The sequence below is a fragment of the Vipera ursinii genome, assembly GCF_947247035.1.
Source record: "Vipera ursinii genome assembly, chromosome: 4".
NCBI lineage: Eukaryota > Metazoa > Chordata > Lepidosauria > Squamata > Viperidae > Vipera > Vipera ursinii.
The window spans coordinates 117,408,431-117,425,360 of NC_139514.1; the positions used below are offsets into that span (position 1 = coordinate 117,408,431).

A 16,930-nucleotide genomic window follows, 5' to 3' on the forward strand; every position below is an offset into this window, starting at 1 on the left:
CCTCCTCCCACAAACTCCAGTCCCTTCTAGTGCTGAGGACATTACCTAGTCAGGGGATGAAACGTCTGCAAGAAAACCACCCAGTCCCTGAGCTACAAATATTCTCCTTTATCGGTACATCGTTCCTCGAATAATATGCAGTCGTTGGGTGCTAGTAGGATTGCAATACGATGCCTAGGATCATATTGAAGCTTATTCTTGCATGCCTATCGTCCTTCTGAATTCGATCCACGGTTTGACGACCTCAGGATAGATTCATGTGTAGAAAAACACAGAAGGAAAATGCTTCAAGAGTGATTATTTATTACTTAATGAGAAGGCAGCAGTTCAAAACTCTAGGAGAAGCAAAACATTTTCCGAGTTCTTGTTACAGCGCCAAGAACGGGCTAAGGCTGAAGAGAAATCAAATTGCTAATTAGCCAAAAGGACTCCACCTTGCTCTTTAGAATTAGCAATCTGATGATAATAAATTAATAAATCGAATTAATTTGTTTTATGGATTAAACTAAGTTGAAACGGTTAACTTAAATTCTGGGGAAAAGGATGATTGTTTTTGTTTTCCAAAAAAAAAAATAGTTTAAACTGGATGTGTACTTGTTACATCACTGGAAAGAAAACACTCCTACAAATATCCATATTTGGATATTTTTGTGGAACTTCGGCTTTCTTTCTGCAAGGGCCAAAAGTGAAAATTTGACACTTTGGGTCTTTCTCAGAAAGTTTTAAGGTTGTCAGAAAAAAGAGCTCCGGGGTTGATTACTAAAAGTTCTCCCCTGGAATTTGCACTATATTTTCAGAGAAAGACTCTTTTGCAGACCATTTGATAGAACAGTTTCTCCTTCCTTACTCTTTTTGTTGCAAAACAACAACAGAGCAATACTGTGTGGAGTTGGTGACTTTGGGAATCTGTAAACGGATAAGGTTACCCAATCCTACGTGAAAATATCATAATGCTGCATTTTCTTGAGTTGGCAACCTAGAGTTTGGTTACATGTGTTTACGGGGGCAAAAGAACCCAAAAGGGGAAGTGGGTGTAACTTGTAAGTAGCTTCAACTTTGTTCATTAATCAATACTGCCACCTTGTGAGCATTGCCTGCACTTCTATTCTTTTACAAAGAGATGATGCTCAGAGTTGAAAAACAGCATCTTGTACCAAGGCAATTCTCCTCCCCCTTCTTTCTTCTCTTCTCCTTCTCCTCTTCTTCCCCTTCTCCTCCTCCTCACCTCCTCCTTTCTTCCCTTCTTTTTTCTCTTCTCCTTCTCTCCTCTTCCTCCTTCTTTCTTCTCTTCACCTTCTCCTCTCCTTCCCCTTCTCCTCCTCACCTCTTCCTTTCTTCCCTCCTTTTTTCTCTTCTCCTTCTCTCCTCTTCCTCCTTCTTTCTTCTCTTCACCTTCTCCTCTCCTTCCCCTTCTCCTCCTCACCTCCTTTCTTCACTCCTTTTTTCTCTTCTCCTTTCTCCTCCTTCTCTCCTCTTCCTCCTCCTTTTTTCTCTACCTCCTCTCTTCTCTTCTCCTTCCTTTCTTCCTTCCTCGTCCTCCTCCTGCTGCTCCACCTCCTCTTCTTCTTCTCTTTACCTCTCTTCTCCTCTCTCCTTGTTCTCCCTTCTTCCTTCCTTCCTTCCTCCCTCCCTCCCTCCTCCTCCTTTCTTCTCCTTCTCCTCCTTTCCTCCTCCTCCTCCTCCTCCTCCTCCTCCTCCTCCTCCTCCTCCTCCTCCTCCTCCTCCCAGTACTACTACTACTAAATAATTATCGTTTCAGGATGTGCAACTTATATTCTCTTTTTATTTAAAAGAACCAACTATCAAATCGTTTGGGGATTTGATAGACAACATAAATGCAGGCCCTCCCCGCATTCCAGAAACCAAAACCCACGTGAAACTAATATAAACAGCAGAAAAACCAAAGCTGGTTTAAAAATAGCTCCCATTGCTAGATTGCTATAACAGCTATAATTAAACACACTATTAAGCCATCGCATCAGAATATTATCTGCAGAGAACAGAAGAGACAGAAAATAATTATACGATATATATAACCATTTTGTCATGTGTAGAATTTTAATGTATTCTTTTTCTTTCTTTTTAAGACCAGTATAAGGGAAGGTCTGCTGTTGAAACAAACCAGCTCTTTTCAGAGATGGAAAAGACGCTACTTTAAACTCCGGGGCCGAACCCTTTACTACGCCAAGAATTCCAAGGTAAAAATCTATTATTGAGTTATTAAAGAGCGTGCTTTGCCTGAAGTAATAATTGTATTTTTGAGGATTAAAAATATATATTGCTGGGATAAGAGTGATAAAATAGGATTGGGTGTTGCATTTTTTTTTCTTTTTAAGCATTTTCTTTCCTTTTACATACTGTAGTACAACTTTCTAAAGCATTTGGCTTTTGATTTTGCGAAGAAATCATTAGACAGCCTAGCGAGTGAATGCAGATCGGATTTACACTGTTAGCATTCGTTTCAAACTGATCTTGGGTTAAAACTGGCATGATCTAAAAAAAGAGATCTAGAAAAGGGGCAGGTAAGACCTGTTTTTTGGGGGAAGATTTTGTTTTTGCCAAGAATCAGGGCAACGTTCAGGGGCCCAGGCAACTGGATCCAGAGACAATGAACATTGCCTTAAATAAAGGGATTTTAAGCTTTACTATTAGCTCAAGGTGCAGATGGACATCAGATGCTTAAAATCGACAAGAAGGAAACTGAATTAGTTTGAGAATTTATCTTCCTGGGATCCAAAATTGTTCACGACGGCAGTTCTACACCCAAAATCAAATGCAGGATAATCTTAGGCTGCACTGCGGGTGTTAAACCTGAATAAGATTTGGAAAAGCAGAGGTATTGATTTAAATAAAAAAGAGCAGGCTAGTTAGAGCAACGGTCTTCCCTATAATGTTGTCTGGGTGTGAGAACTGGGCGCTAAGAAGAGCTGATCGAAGAAGGATTGAACTGTGGTGCTGGCGTAAATTATTGTGTACCGTATATCCACGGGCACTCAGAGAAAGCAACAGAGAAGTGGCTGAATTGTGTAAAACCAGACACATCCCTGGAAACCCAAATCGCAAGACTACGTCTGATTTACTTTGGCCATGTCGTGCATGCAAATTCATTGGAGAAGACAACGAGGCTAGGAATGGTAGGCAACCTCGGCTCTTTTATGACTCATGGACTTCAACTCCCAGAATTCCTGAGCCAGCATGGGGGAACTATGGCCCCTTCATGACTCGTGGACTTCAACTCCCAGAATTCCTGAGCCAGCCTGGCTCAGCTTGGAAACCTCTCCCTTTCCCCTCAGCATGGCTGGCTCAGGAATTCTGGGAGTTGAAGTCCATAAGTCATAAAAGAGCCGAGGTTGCCTACCCCTGGACTGTTAGTGGAATAAGAAGAAGGGGCAAGCTGAGAACAGGCTGGCTTGATGGCACCAAAAGTGACACAAAAAGGAATATCCAACAACTAAAAGAAGCAAAGTCCACGTTCTGGACAGAGAGGACTTCTGTGTTGAAAGAAGAGTCAAAGAGGCCATCTATATTAAAACCTGAACAGCCCTCTTTCAACGAGGGGGGCAGATAAACCTCCAAGTGGCCTCAACAATCCTCAGAGAGAGTACCAACGACCAGAGGACCTGCAAGGAATATGAATCCTTTCATCCTCTGCCCTTCAGTCAGAACGGAAGAAGCTTCTTGGATGAGAAGTGAAACGTCTCCAAGGAGGAACCAAAAAAGTCCAGTTGAGTTTTGAAAAAGCACCTTTGGGACCACCGTGACCTGGATCGACTTGAGAGTCTCTGGAGACCTTGAAGGCCTCACCTTGTCCTGCTGGCCGTTGACTCCAGGTTGGAGATCCCAAGTCTAAGACTTTCACAGCAAGAAGAGCTTTGAAACCCTGCAAAAGTCCCTCATCTTCTCCTTTATTTTATTGTTTTAAAAACAGGCCAAGCAGGCTGGGTCAGAAGGAGCTCTAAGCTTCTAGAGACTTTCTTTCATATGAAGGAGAAATCAAAATACCTCACTAAACACTGTGGGATAACAACGGTCTTCTGCATGGCCACCAGAGACTTTAGCAAAGTCCACTTTTGAGATAGGATCACGGGCTTTTGCATGATTTGGTGATCAGATCTTAACATGGGTAGTTCTTGCTTCATGACCGCAATGGAGCCCAAAATTTCTGTTGCCAAGAAAGACAGTTGTGAGGTGAATTTTGTCCCATTTTTACGATCTTTCTAGCCACCGTTGTGAAGGGAATCGCTTTAGCCCAGGGGGTCTTCAAACATGGCCCTTTTATGACTGGTGGACTTCAACTCCCAGAATTCCTCAGCCAGCCTCCATTTTGTTTGTTAGATTTAAGACAGGGGTCATCAAACATGGCCCTTTTATGACTTGTGGACTTCAACTCCCAGAATTCCTCAGCCAGGCACGCTGGCTGAGGAATTCTGGGAGTTGAAGTCCGCAGTCATAAAAGGGCCAAGTTTGAAGACCCCTGGTATAAATCCTCCCATTCCCTACCATCCAATCAGAGCTGAAGAAGCTTCTTGGGTGAGAACCAAAATGTCTTCAAAGAAACACAAGAAAGTCCAGTTGCCTCATGAAAAAGCATCTTTAGGATAACTATAACCTAGATGACTGAGAATCTCCATAGACCAGGGGTCTTCAAACATGGCCCTTTTATGACTGGTGGACTTCAATTCCCAGAATTCCTCAGCCAGGCATGCTGGCTGAGGAATTCTGGGAGTTGAAGTCCACCAGTCATAAAAGGGCCAAGTTTGAAGACCCCTGCTTTAGCCGTTAAGTTAGGAACACCGTTGTTAAGTGAATCCAGCTTTCCTGTAGACTTTGCTTGTCAGAAGGTCGCAAAAGGGGATCACGTGACACCCCCCCGGGGTGTAAATATGGTGACCGTGGGGAATGCTACAATGGTCAAATGTGTGAATAATGGCAATAAGGCCATTTCCCCCCCCGCTGCCGTTGTAACTTTGATCGGTCACTAAATGAATTGAAGTAAGTAGAGGACTACCAGATCTGGATGGTCATCATCTTAAACTCGTCCTTCCCGATTCCTGCTAGAAAGGAATGTAAGAAAAAGAAGAAAGAGGCCGTTTCTAATCCTCTAAGTGTGAAATTGTCTTTATGTTTTATGCTCCAGAGAGATCCTGACCGCTTAATAGAAATAAATCCACTTGCAGAGGAATCAGTGTTTATATTCATATTTCACCAAATATTTGGGGGATTTTTTTAAAAAAAATCTCCCATAGATTTCAATCAGGCTGGTTGTTCTGGGATATATGAAAAGCTTTAAGTCATTGGGGAACCTGCTACACATCACAATGTATTTATTCATAAGTAGAGATTCATATTTATTCATAAGTACAGATTTTGAATAATACATAAGAATAATGAGGTAAAGAGGCAGAGCTTAGACATCTTAACTTCCTTTCTTTAAAAAAAGAGCTTGGCATTTTACTTAATTCGTGTTCCTAGACGTCTTCACGGGTTCAGCCGCTGTGATATATATATATTTTCCATTTTAAAAAAGCAGAAGAAAATGAACGTGAAGAGCTTGGTAGGGCCTGACTGCCGTCTTTGTTTTCTTTCCACAGTCCTTAATATTCGATGAGGTTGACCTGTCAGATGCCAGCGTGGCTGAATCGAGCACAAAAAATGTCAACAACAGCTTCACGGTAAGGTGACGTGTACACTTGACGGCTCCTAAGAGGCCGCCGAAAGCGTTGAGATGTTGATTTTTGCTCGGAGAGCAGGGAGGAGAAAAAGAAAGTCAATTGAATAATATATTGGAATGAAAATTCTTCAGAGAGTCTTGGAAACATGGCAGTTTATGCACACCCAAGTCTGTTTGGGCTAGAATACAATACAGGGAGTCCTCACCTTACAACAGTTCACTTAGTGACCGGTCAAAGTGACAACGGCGCTGGAAAAAGGGACCTGTGACTATTTTTCACCTTATGGCCGTTGTGGCATCCTCGAAGGTCACATGATCAAAATTCAGAGGCTTGGCAACTGGCATGAACTTAGGACAGTTGCTGTGTCCCTGAGGTCAGGTGAACCCTTTTTGCGATCTTCTGACGAGCAAAGTCAATGGGGGAAGCCAGATTCACTTCACGACCCTGTGACTCACTTACCAACCGCAGTGATTCACTTAACAACCGTGGCAAGAAAGGTCATAAAATGGGGCAAAACGCACTTCACAACTGTCTCGCTTCGCAAGGGAAATTTTGGGCTCAGTCGCGGTCGTAAGTCAAGGGCAACCTGCAATAACAAACCAATCAAATTGTGTATTCGTTGTGATAGAGGATTATTAATACAATTGATATCCTACAAGTATTAAGAAATTTCCTCTCTGCTTACAGAATTGGTGTTGCTTTAGCTCAGGGGCCTTCAAACTTGGCCCTTTGATGACTTGTGGACTTCAACTCCCAGCCCGGCTGAGGAATTCTGGGAGTTGAAGTCCACAAGTCAAAAGGGCCAAGTTGGAAGACCCCTGTCATAAATCTAACAAACAAAATGGAGGCTGGCTGAGGAATTCTGGGAGTTGAAGTCCACAAGTCAAAAGGGCCAAGTTGGAAGACCCCTGTCTTAAATCTAACAAACAAAATGGAGGCTGGCTGAGGAATTCTGGGAGTTGAAGTCCACAAGTCATCAAAGGGCCAAGTTGGAAGACTCCTGCTTTAGCTTGTTGTCCATAGACACAATACCACTCCTATCCGTTGCTTAGTTGCATTTTCCAGAATTCAAGTTCTGACGGAGTCCTTAAGTCAGTTGTTGAGGAGGAGTAGAAAGGAGTGTAAAGAAAATGGAGGAAGTAGACCGTTCCTAATCCTCTAAGTGCTTACTTAACTGCATGCCTTAGGTCCTTTTCCCCCCCATGATTTGACACAAACATTGGTTTGTGGAAGGAAAAAGCAGAGTAGAAGGAGATTTTGAAAGGCTTCCTGCGGAAAGATACACAGAGAGAAAAAGATTTCTGTGACCCAAACTAGGTAACATCCTCAGTGCTAGAAGGGAGGAGGAGGAGCAGGAGGAGGAGGAAGAGGAGGAGGAGGAAGAGGAGGAGGAGGACTGTGGGGTCCTTGGTGCTTTCTGAGCTTGGTTGTTTCTTGCAGACGTTTCCTAACATAAACTAGGTAACATCATCAGTGCTGGGAGGGAGTAGGGTTTGTGGAGAGGAGGAGGGGTAAGAGGAGGAAGAGGAGGAGGACTGTGGGGTCCTTGGTGCTCTCTGACCTTGGGAGTTTTCTTGCAGATGTTTCATAGGTAACATCACTGATGTTACTGATGCACTGATATGTTCCCTAGTTGGGTCATGAAACGTCTGTAAGAAAACCAGCCAGCTCAGAGAGCAGCAAGGACCCCACAACTGCCCTCCTCCTCCTCCTCCTCCTCCTCCTCCTCCTCCTCCTCCTCTCTGCAAACCCCTCTCCTTTCTAGCACTGATGATGTTACCTAGTTGGGTCATGAAACGTCTGTAAGAAAACCAGCCAGCTCAGAGAGCAGCAAGGACCCCACAACTGCCATCCTCCTCATCCTCCTCCTCCTCCTCTCTGCAAACCCCTCTCCTTTCTAGCACTGATGATGTTACCTAGTTGGGTCATGAAACGTCTGCGAGAAAACCACCCAGCTCGGAGAGCACCAAGGACCTCACAGTCCTCCTCCTCCTCCTCTGCCTCCTCTTCTCCACAAATCCCACTCCCTCCTAGCACTGATGATGTTACCTAGTTGGGTCATGAAACATCTGCAAGAGAACCACCCAGCTCAGAGAGCACCAAGGACCCCACAGTTCAGCCCTGAACTGCAAATCCTCTCTTCTATTGCTACTTTCAGAGGTGTCCACAAGGTCTTATCCAAAAATACCAGGCGAGATGGTGGTTGCAACAAGGTGAGCAAATTCACGCTGGGCTTTTACGTGGGATACTGTTGGAAAGCTTTTAATTGTTCCACTGAAGTCAGCCTGTAATGAAAAGGCCAAGCACAATGAAACGAGTTTCGCTTCTCTGCGTACGGTCCTTTGTGGTGCTAAGAGCTGGGTTTTTTCGTTATTTTTTGACCTCTTTCGTACCTGGGAGCAATTTAATTAGGGATGAGCCTCTCCTGCGGCTAGGTGAGCTTCTGTAAAGGTGACTCTACGTTTGGCGTTCAAAAGCAACCGATCTGCAGCCTCCCAGGGGTGTTTGGTTCAAAAAGCCCATTGTCTCTCGGCTCACCCACTCCTTATCGCCAAAATCTGGCCCTGTCCACAGTTAAATATTGGATGGCATGAAATAATAGTCCTTTTCCTCGTTCAGCATCCGTGAAACGGGGCCGTTTCACCTGCCTCGTGAAAAGTACAGCCGTCCTGTTCTTGGTTTGATCAGATAAGGCACAAAATCACCCGCCTGCTCTTTACGAAGCCAGTCCTGTTTCCATTGGCGAATTCTACGGCTTCTGTTGCTTTACCCTTTAAATTGTATTTTTATTTTATTACATTTTTTGGCTCCGCAAACGGCTTTGTTCTTTTGTTATGGGGACCTGGGAAAAGGGCAGCTTCCTTTGCTTGGCTCTTGGAGCAGGGCTGGGGAACCCTCCCTCCCCCTTTATGACTTGTGGACTTCAACTCCCAGGATTCCTAGAACGAAGAAGAAAGTTCCTGACACTTGGAACAATTCACCAGTGGAACAGCCTGCCTCCAGAAGTTGTGAATGCTGTGACACTGGAAGTTTTTGAGAAGAGACTGGACAGCCATTTGTCTGAAATGGTATAGGGTTTCCTGCCTGAGCAGGGGGTTGGACTAGATGACCTCCAAGGTCCCTTCCAACTCTCCTCTCCTCTCCTCTCCTCTCCTCTACTCTACTCTACTCTACTCTACTCTACTCTACTCTTCTTCCCGCTCTTCCCTTCCCTTCCCTTCCCTTCCCTTCCCTTCCCTTCCCTTCCCTTCCCTTCCCTTCCCTTCCCTTCCCTTCTCTTCTCTTCTCTTCTCTTCTCTTCTCTTCTCTTCTCTTCTCTTCTCTTCTCTTTTCTTCACTTCTCTCCTCTCCTCTCCTCTCCTCTCCTCTCCTCTCCTCTTCTTCCCTTCCCTTCCCTTCCCTTCCCTTCCCTTCCCTTCCCTTCCCTTCCCTTCCCTTCCCTTCCCTTCCCTTCCCTTCCCTTCCCTTCCCTTCTCTTCTCTCCTCTCCTCTCCTCTCCTCTCCTCTCCTCTCCTCTCCTCTCCTCTCCTCTCCTCTCCTCTCCTCTCCTCCCATTCCATTCCATTCCATTCCATTCCATTCCATTCCATTCCATTCCTATTCAAGAATTCTGGGAATTGAAGTCCACAAGTCGTAAAGGGTCTGTAGTTCCCCACCCGTGAGTGACTGTAGTAGACACAGCTCAAGTTACAAGAGTTCGTTTAGGGACCGTTCGAAGTTACAACTGCAAGGAAAAGATTGACTTATGAGTTATGACCACCATTCACCCTTGCGACCGTTGCGACATCCCGCGGTCCCGCGATCAAAATTCAGACATTCGGCAACTGACTCATATTTACGACGGTCGCGGTGCCCCGGGGGGGGTCATGCCACTCCCTTCTGCGACCTTTCTCTGATTGTGCCAATCATACCCCTGCACACGAACCTTTTCTTGGAAGCCATGGCTGATAGCACAAGCTTTCCCAGAATCGGCTCCGTTGGCCGCAGACAATGCACAGGCCTGTTACCTGGGACTCTTAAGCCAAGATCACCTGCTGTGTACTTTCTTCTCTGATTGTTGGACAGAGATCCCGAGATGAATATCTCAAGGTGGCCCACCCCCTCCTCTCATTTTTCCCCCTAACAATGCTTTGAGTGAAGTAGGGCAGGGAGAGGGAGAGGGAGAGAGAGAGAAGGTGGATCTGAGGTCACTTTATGAGTTTCTATGGTGCTAGATGGCTTCATTTCGTCAACATACTTGTTTGCCGAAGTCCACTGGTGGGATTCAAATAAGGGAACAACCGGTTCTCTGCGTGGATGCCGCTTCTGGAAGTCCATTCTGGGCCCGGGCAACCAAAAATTAGCTACCGGTTCTGCCGAAGTGGTGCGAACCGGCTGAATCCCACCCCCTGCCGAAGGGCTAACCCAGGTTCTCCTTTTGGGCTGGTCTTCAACACTTGGATGCAGCTGAAGAAGGAATCTTAAGAATAGGTAAGTCAATCTGAGCAGAGGAAGTTCTCTTGTCTTTCTGTCTGTTTTCCTCTCTCTTTCGCTCTCTCTGTTGCACCGAAGGCAGCAGAGGTTTCCCTGGGAATCTGATTTAGTTGAGCTGACGGGTCAACTCAACCTCCCCTCCGTTCTTCCAAGAATCCCACCAGGGATTCGGCGCGTTTCGTTTCTCACCTAAGAAGCCTCATCAGTTCAGTTCTTCAGTTCAGAACCAAAGAAGCTTCTTGGGATGAGAGGCGAAATGTTTTCAAGGGGGGGGGGAAACCCTGAGAAAATTCAGTTGCTTTTCGAGAAGAAAACAAACTCCTTTGGGACAACCATGACCTGGATGATTGAGAATCTCCACAGACCATTAGGAAGCTTTTAGCTAACAACAACAACAACAACAACAGCAATAAAAAAACAATGTGGTTCTTTTTCACTTAGTGGTTCATTTGGAAATTTTATCTGGTCTTCCTAGAAGAAAGTTGGAGTGGTAGAAAACAGTGTAGCTGACGGGAAGCGATGGGTGTTTTGTGCCTGATCATGCTTCCTGCAATTCTGCAGAGAGGCAACGGTTGCTTTGGAGGCTACGCTGCTGGGAGTAAAATGGAAGGAAAAGGGTTGTGAAGGCAGATGGGTGTGGAGACAGCCAGCAAGGCTTTTCACCTTGCAAACAATGTGGCTGCTTTAAAAGAGATGCACAAAACCTTCCAGTTTATGGCCAAGAATCTGTTTTGAAGGCTTCATGATTTGGTTTGGTCACAGAGTGAATAACTGAGTCAATTCTCCAGGTTATTTATTCTATTCTATTCTGTTCTGTTCCGTTCCCTTCCCTCTTTGAGCTTTCCGGCCAGGACTGAGAATTTTAATTTTAATTTTATTTTAATTGGGTTTTACTTGGAGTTTAATAGGGGTTTTATACTTTATTCAAGGACTAAATTTAATTATTTTAATTGTTCTTAACTTTTGTAATTTGTATTGTTATTTTAAATACTTTGTGAACCGCCCTGAGTCCTACGGGAGAAGGGCGGTATATAAGTCCAATAAACATAAACATAAACATTTTCTATTCTATTCTATTCTATTCTATTCTATTCTATTCTATTCTATTCTATTCTATTCTATTCTATTCTATTCTATTCTATTCTATTCTATTCTATTCTATTCTATTCTATTCTATTCTATTCTATTCTATTCTATTCCTATTCCTATTCGTATTCCATTCCATATATTCTATTCTATTCTGTTTGTTCCATTCCATTCCATTCTATTCCATTCCATTATTTCTTCCAACTCAGAGCAAGAAATACAGTTTGGCAGCCTAGTCAATGTGCTTTACCACTGCATAGGGGTAGTCCTCGACTTACAATGGTTCATTTAGTGATCGCTCAAAGTTACAACATTGCTGAAAAAGGGGACTTATGACCATTTTTCACACCTATGACCCTTGCAGCATCCCCCCATGGTCATGTGATCAAAAATTCAGACACTTGGCAACTGACTCATATTTATGATGGTCACAGCATCCCAGGGTCATGTGATCGCCTTTTGTGACCTTCTGACAAGCAAAGTCAAGTGACCGTGCTGCTGATTTACCAACTGCAGTGATTCACTTAACAACTGCAGCAAGAAAAGTCGTAAAAGGGGGATAGAGAGAGAGAGAGAGAGAGAGAGCGCCAGACAGACAGACAGACAGGATGGATGACAGAGAGAGAGAGAGAGAGAGAGAGAGAGAGATAGAGAGAGAGAGAGAGATAGGGAGAGAGAGAGAGTGAGAGAGTGAGAGAGTGATAGTGAGATAGATAGATAACCTTTATTTTGGGCACAATGGCACAAATTAAAAATGAAATTTAGTTGCTTATTCATTTGCCGACGTTCAGGAAAAGGAATGGATATTAAGGGTGTGAAGGGGGCAAGAAAGAGAAGGATGAAAAAAGATCCTTCTGTTTAGTTTATATTAAAATGCTCAAGAGTTTCAGCTGCTTCCACGTGACTCTCGGGCTGTGTGTGTGGGTGGGTGGGTGTGTGTACACTGAGTGAGCTTGTCTGATGCGTTAGTGCCATTTGTGGAGAGAAGCAAAGGCTGAACACACTGCCAAGAAGACAGGGTAAGTTGTGGCCAGGAAGATCTTGTAATTTTTGCAAGATGCTAAACCAGGTTTATCAAATAGACACTGCTCTAGTGGATCTTTACACGGAATTCAGTTTCTGGAATTGCATTCTATTGATGTCGATAGATTATAGCATCAACTAAGCTTTCCAAAATGATGTCTCCAGAAAGGTAAAAAATATAGCAAGCCATGCATTTAAGCCGGATGGAAAAAGTATGTTCTCTGCTTCATCTTCTAGATTTCTTGCTTCTCAGAAGTCAGAGGTGTATATTCTTCGTCTTCATTTTAATAATCCTGAGCAATTTCAGACCAAGGAAGTGATATTCGAATTTAAGATTGGCAGGGCGACCCATCTAAGTGGGAATGTTCTTCAACTCAGAGAGTTGACAACCTTCCCTCTGTCAGGTTGTGCTGTGTTTTGATCAGCGCGACAATCTCTGGTTACCCAAATCCTTAGATAAATTGTATGCATGTCAAATGCAGGATATCAAGAAAGATTTATCTTTTTGTCAACCGTCCTCGTTACTCCTTTATAAAATTATGGACGTCTTTTAAAACAAACCCGTAGAGCATTCTGATTTTTTTCCCCCCTCTGGGCGTGTACAAATCTAGTGCTGGCAAAGTAAATTATTGTGTTCTGAAATATGCAACAACGAAAGCTTTTTTGAGTATTGTGGCTGCTGGGTTAATTTGCCCTTACGACGGCGATAAAGGAGAGTGTTCTCCTTTAGGTGTCAGAGAAAAGGACGTTTCCTTATTCTTATGTTCCATTTGGATCTGCCTTCCCTTTAGCAAGTTGCAATCCTAACCTAAGCGATCCTTTTTCAGATAATCACCCCATTCAGGAGATTGATATTGTGTGCAGAGAACAGAAAAGAGATGGAGGACTGGATTACTTCGCTGAAGTCGGTCCAGTCCCGAGAACATTACGAGGTAAGCTGAACGGGCCTTTAGGACCGCTGTTTGTTTGTTTTTAAAATAAAAATAAAATTCAGGGTTGTCCCTTTATTAAGCTGCAAAAAAATAGGAAGGAAAATGTCTGGGTTCTTAATAAATTCACGAAGACTGAGCTGAGCATCGTTGGGAGGTTTATATTTAGCCTGTTCTGGGTTTTTTTTGCTTCAAAAAAAAATGAATGTCTTATTTTTTGTGGGGTTATGCTTGAAAGACGAACTGCAAGATTCTGTTATTATATTCTTAAATTCTTACGGTAAAAGTAGTATTGGTTTGAGTGTCTTTGGCTTTCAGGTTTGATGTACCTTGGAAAGGTGACATGCCTCAGGAACACTTTGATGTTGTTTTGTTGAATTTTAGAAAAGCAGTAGCAATAGCAGTAACAGCAGTTAGCCTTACATACCGCTTCATAGCGCTTTACAGCCCTTTCCAAAGGGTTTACAGAGTCAGCATATTGCCCTCCAAAGTCTGGATCTTCACTTTACCGACCTCAGAAGGGTCCAAGGCTGAGTCAACCTTGAGCTGGTCAGAATCAAACTTCTGACAGTGGGCAGAGTCAGCCTGAAATTCTGCATTCTAACCACTGTACCACCCTGGCTCCCTAGTGGTTCTGAATCCCAGGATTTCTTCCAGTAGGTTTCAATGTGATTGCAGGTGGCCAAAGACGGATAAGAAGATGCAAGGAATGGAAAGCAAAGCTTCTTTGGGGTGGGAAGGAGAAAAGAATTATGATTCTGTGGTCCAGCAGTTGGTTGACAGGGCAAGTCAAGGCATTCTTTCCATCAGCAAATCATCCCCAAGTACCACCAGCCTTTGCAAAAAAAAAAAAAAATCTTATGCGTTTCCAGTTTTAGACGACTGGCACACAGCCAGAAAAAAAGTTAATTAAACTCTTCAAACTAGCCAACACCATCTGATATGGCAACTCCAGAGCAGAGCCGACTTTGCGCTGGCACAAACTCGTTATGCAGCAATGCCTCCGTGCACAATCAGACACCGTCTTCCACATTTTGTTGCATGATTTTAATTTGTTCCTAGCCATGAGTGAACAGTCTTAAATCATCATCAAGGGCACTGGCTTAAAAATATATTGTGTTCCTCTTTAAGCTGGATTCTCCTGTCATAGGTTCAAGATGTCTAAAATCTGTAATGTGGCGATCGTAACCCGGGTACGTCATGCGCTTGGCAATCTGTCTTTGACTTCTTCACTAGGCGGCTCAGTTTAACGTGGAACATTTCTCAGGGATGCACAACTGGTACGCCTGTTCCCACGCCAGGCCCACTTTTTGCAACGTTTGCCGCGAGAGCCTGTCCGGAGTGACTTCCCACGGTTTGTCTTGCGAAGGTAAACCAGTCCTCTCTTAATCACGGTTTAACCCTAAAGGGCAGAGTGAGAGTCCCTTTACTTAAACAGAGGGGTCATTCCTGCTAGCTTGTATCGGCGAACGCCTTCTTTTTTTAACCCAAATAATTTACCCGTCCTTTCATTAATCGGGTAGTAAATCTGCCTTTTCCCGAGAATCAATGGTCGTTTGCTGATCGGCTTATGTGCAATGGGTCACAGGAGAGCCTTGACTTGCGACTGGGATTTGGGTGGTAAGTCGCTGTCGTCGTAAGCCCAGGCGCCTCCTGGCTGGTTTGGACTTTGCAGCTGATCAGAGGAATGGTGGCCTTGTGGCTTCAAAGCGAGCCTTTACTGCAATCGCTCAGATTTGTTCGGCTTTGTGGATAATAACAAAATTCACACGGCATGTTCCAACCTGACAGGCCCCAGCAATTTGTTTTATTTCCTTTTTGGCGTGGAGCATGAGAACCTGCACTAGCTGGGGTCAGGACTTTGATGAAATGCAGGTCATATTTAGAATAGAATAGAATAGAATAGAATAGAATAGAATAGAATAGAATAGAATAGAATAGAATAGAATAGAATAGAATAGAATAGAATAGAATAGAATAGAATAGAATAGAATAGAATAGAATAGAATAGAATAGAAGAGTTTGGAAGTGGTCTTGTAGGTCATCTAGTCCAACCCCCTGCCCCTGCAGTACCTGGGGTCAGGACTTTGATGAAATGCAGGTCATATTTAGAATAGAATAGAATAGAATAGAATAGAATAGAATAGAATAGAATAGAATAGAATAGAATAGAATAGAATAGAATAGAATAGAATAGAATAGGTCTTGTGGGTCATCTAGTCCAACCCCCTGCCCCTGCAGTACCTGGGGTCAGGACTTTGATGAAATGCAGGTCATATTTGGAATAGAATAGAATAGAATAGAATAGAATAGAATAGAATAGAATAGAATAGAATAGAATAGAATAGAATAGAATAGAATGGGTCTTGTAGGTCATCTAGTCCAACCCCCTGCCCCTACAGTAGCTGGGGTCAGGACTTTGATTAAATGCAGGTCATATATAGAATGGCATGGCATGGCATGGCATGGCATAGCATAGCATAGCATAGAATAGAATAGAATAGAATAGAATAGAATAGAATAGAATAGAATAGAATAGAATAGAATAGAATAGAATAACAGAGTTTGGAAGGCCTTGTAGGTCATCTAGTCCAACCCCACCACCCAAGCAGGAGTCCCTACACCATTTCTGACAGATGGCAGTCCAGTCTCTTCTTGAAAGCCTCCAGTGATGAAGCACCAACAACATCTGAAGACAGCCTGTTATATTCGTTGATTGTCCCCCCCCGCCCCCGGTCAGGAAACTTCTCCTTATTTCCAGGTTGAATCTCTCCTTGATGAGTTTCCACCTGTTAATCCTTGTCTGGCCTTCAGGTGCTTTGGAAAATAGGTTGTCCCCCCTCCTCTCTCTGAGACCCCCCCCTCAAATATTGGAAGACTGCTATCATGTCTCCTCTGGTCCTTCTCTTCACTAGACTAGCCAGGCCCAGTTCCTGTAGCCGTTCTTCATATGCTTTAACCTCATTAATGCCTATTGGTTAATCGAAGGAAGAGTGCTAGGTGGATAGTCCTCGCGTACCAACTACTTCATGTAACAACTGTTTGAAGTTACAACGGTGTAAAAAAAACCCCCAACTCCTGGCTTTGCAGCCAATCCTTGCCTTTGCAACCATTGCAGCATCCCATTGTCGGCTAATCCACATTCAGCTTTGCATCCAACGCACCTTTACAAGTGTCCCAAGCTTGTGGTTATCATTTGCACATTGTCCCATTTGGCTTGGAACAAGCGGAGCCGATGGAGACCATGGGAGTCACAGTGGTGAATGCTCCAACACTGGAGGTTTTTAAGAAGAGACTGGACAGCCATTTGCCTGAAATGGTATAGGGTTTCCTGCCTGAGCAGGGGGTTGGACTAGATGACCTCCAAGGTCCCTTCCAACTTATTATTATTATTAATTACCAAATAGGGAAGTGAGGCCATCCTGTTGCAACCTGGTGATTTTCTTCTTAGCAGCCTTGGTGCTCAGCGCTGGAGCTGCTAGTCGCAGCTGGGACAGTTAAACTCACTGCAATAAGGGCCTCTGTGTTGTCTGTGCTCCTGGTCTGCAAGAATGACAATGATATTGTGTGCAGTGTTGCTGTGTGGAAGTGTTTTCCCGCTTCCATTGACTGGGGATATCTGTAGCTTGCTATAGTTCGATGGCCTGGAAGACCGGTATGTCACCCCCCCCTCCCCAGTTCTTCTGTTTGATAGACTAGAATATACTTCATTCCTTCAACCATTCAACATACAATTTAGCCTCTAGA

At 43.9% G+C, this 16,930-nt stretch overlaps 1 protein-coding gene across 1 annotated transcript in view; it reads left to right on the forward strand.

Annotated features, from left to right (window-relative positions):
* DGKH (diacylglycerol kinase eta) overlaps window positions 1–16,930 on the forward strand; it is a 114,503-nt gene that overhangs the window by 41,341 nt on the left and 56,232 nt on the right. Inside the window, exons 2-5 of the mRNA XM_083362295.1 lie at window positions 2,088–2,198; window positions 5,592–5,672; window positions 13,082–13,186; window positions 14,420–14,552. Coding sequence (XP_083218421.1) covers window positions 2,088–2,198; window positions 5,592–5,672; window positions 13,082–13,186; window positions 14,420–14,552 — 430 coding nt within the window. The remainder of the gene's footprint in view (window positions 1–2,087; window positions 2,199–5,591; window positions 5,673–13,081; window positions 13,187–14,419; window positions 14,553–16,930) is intronic.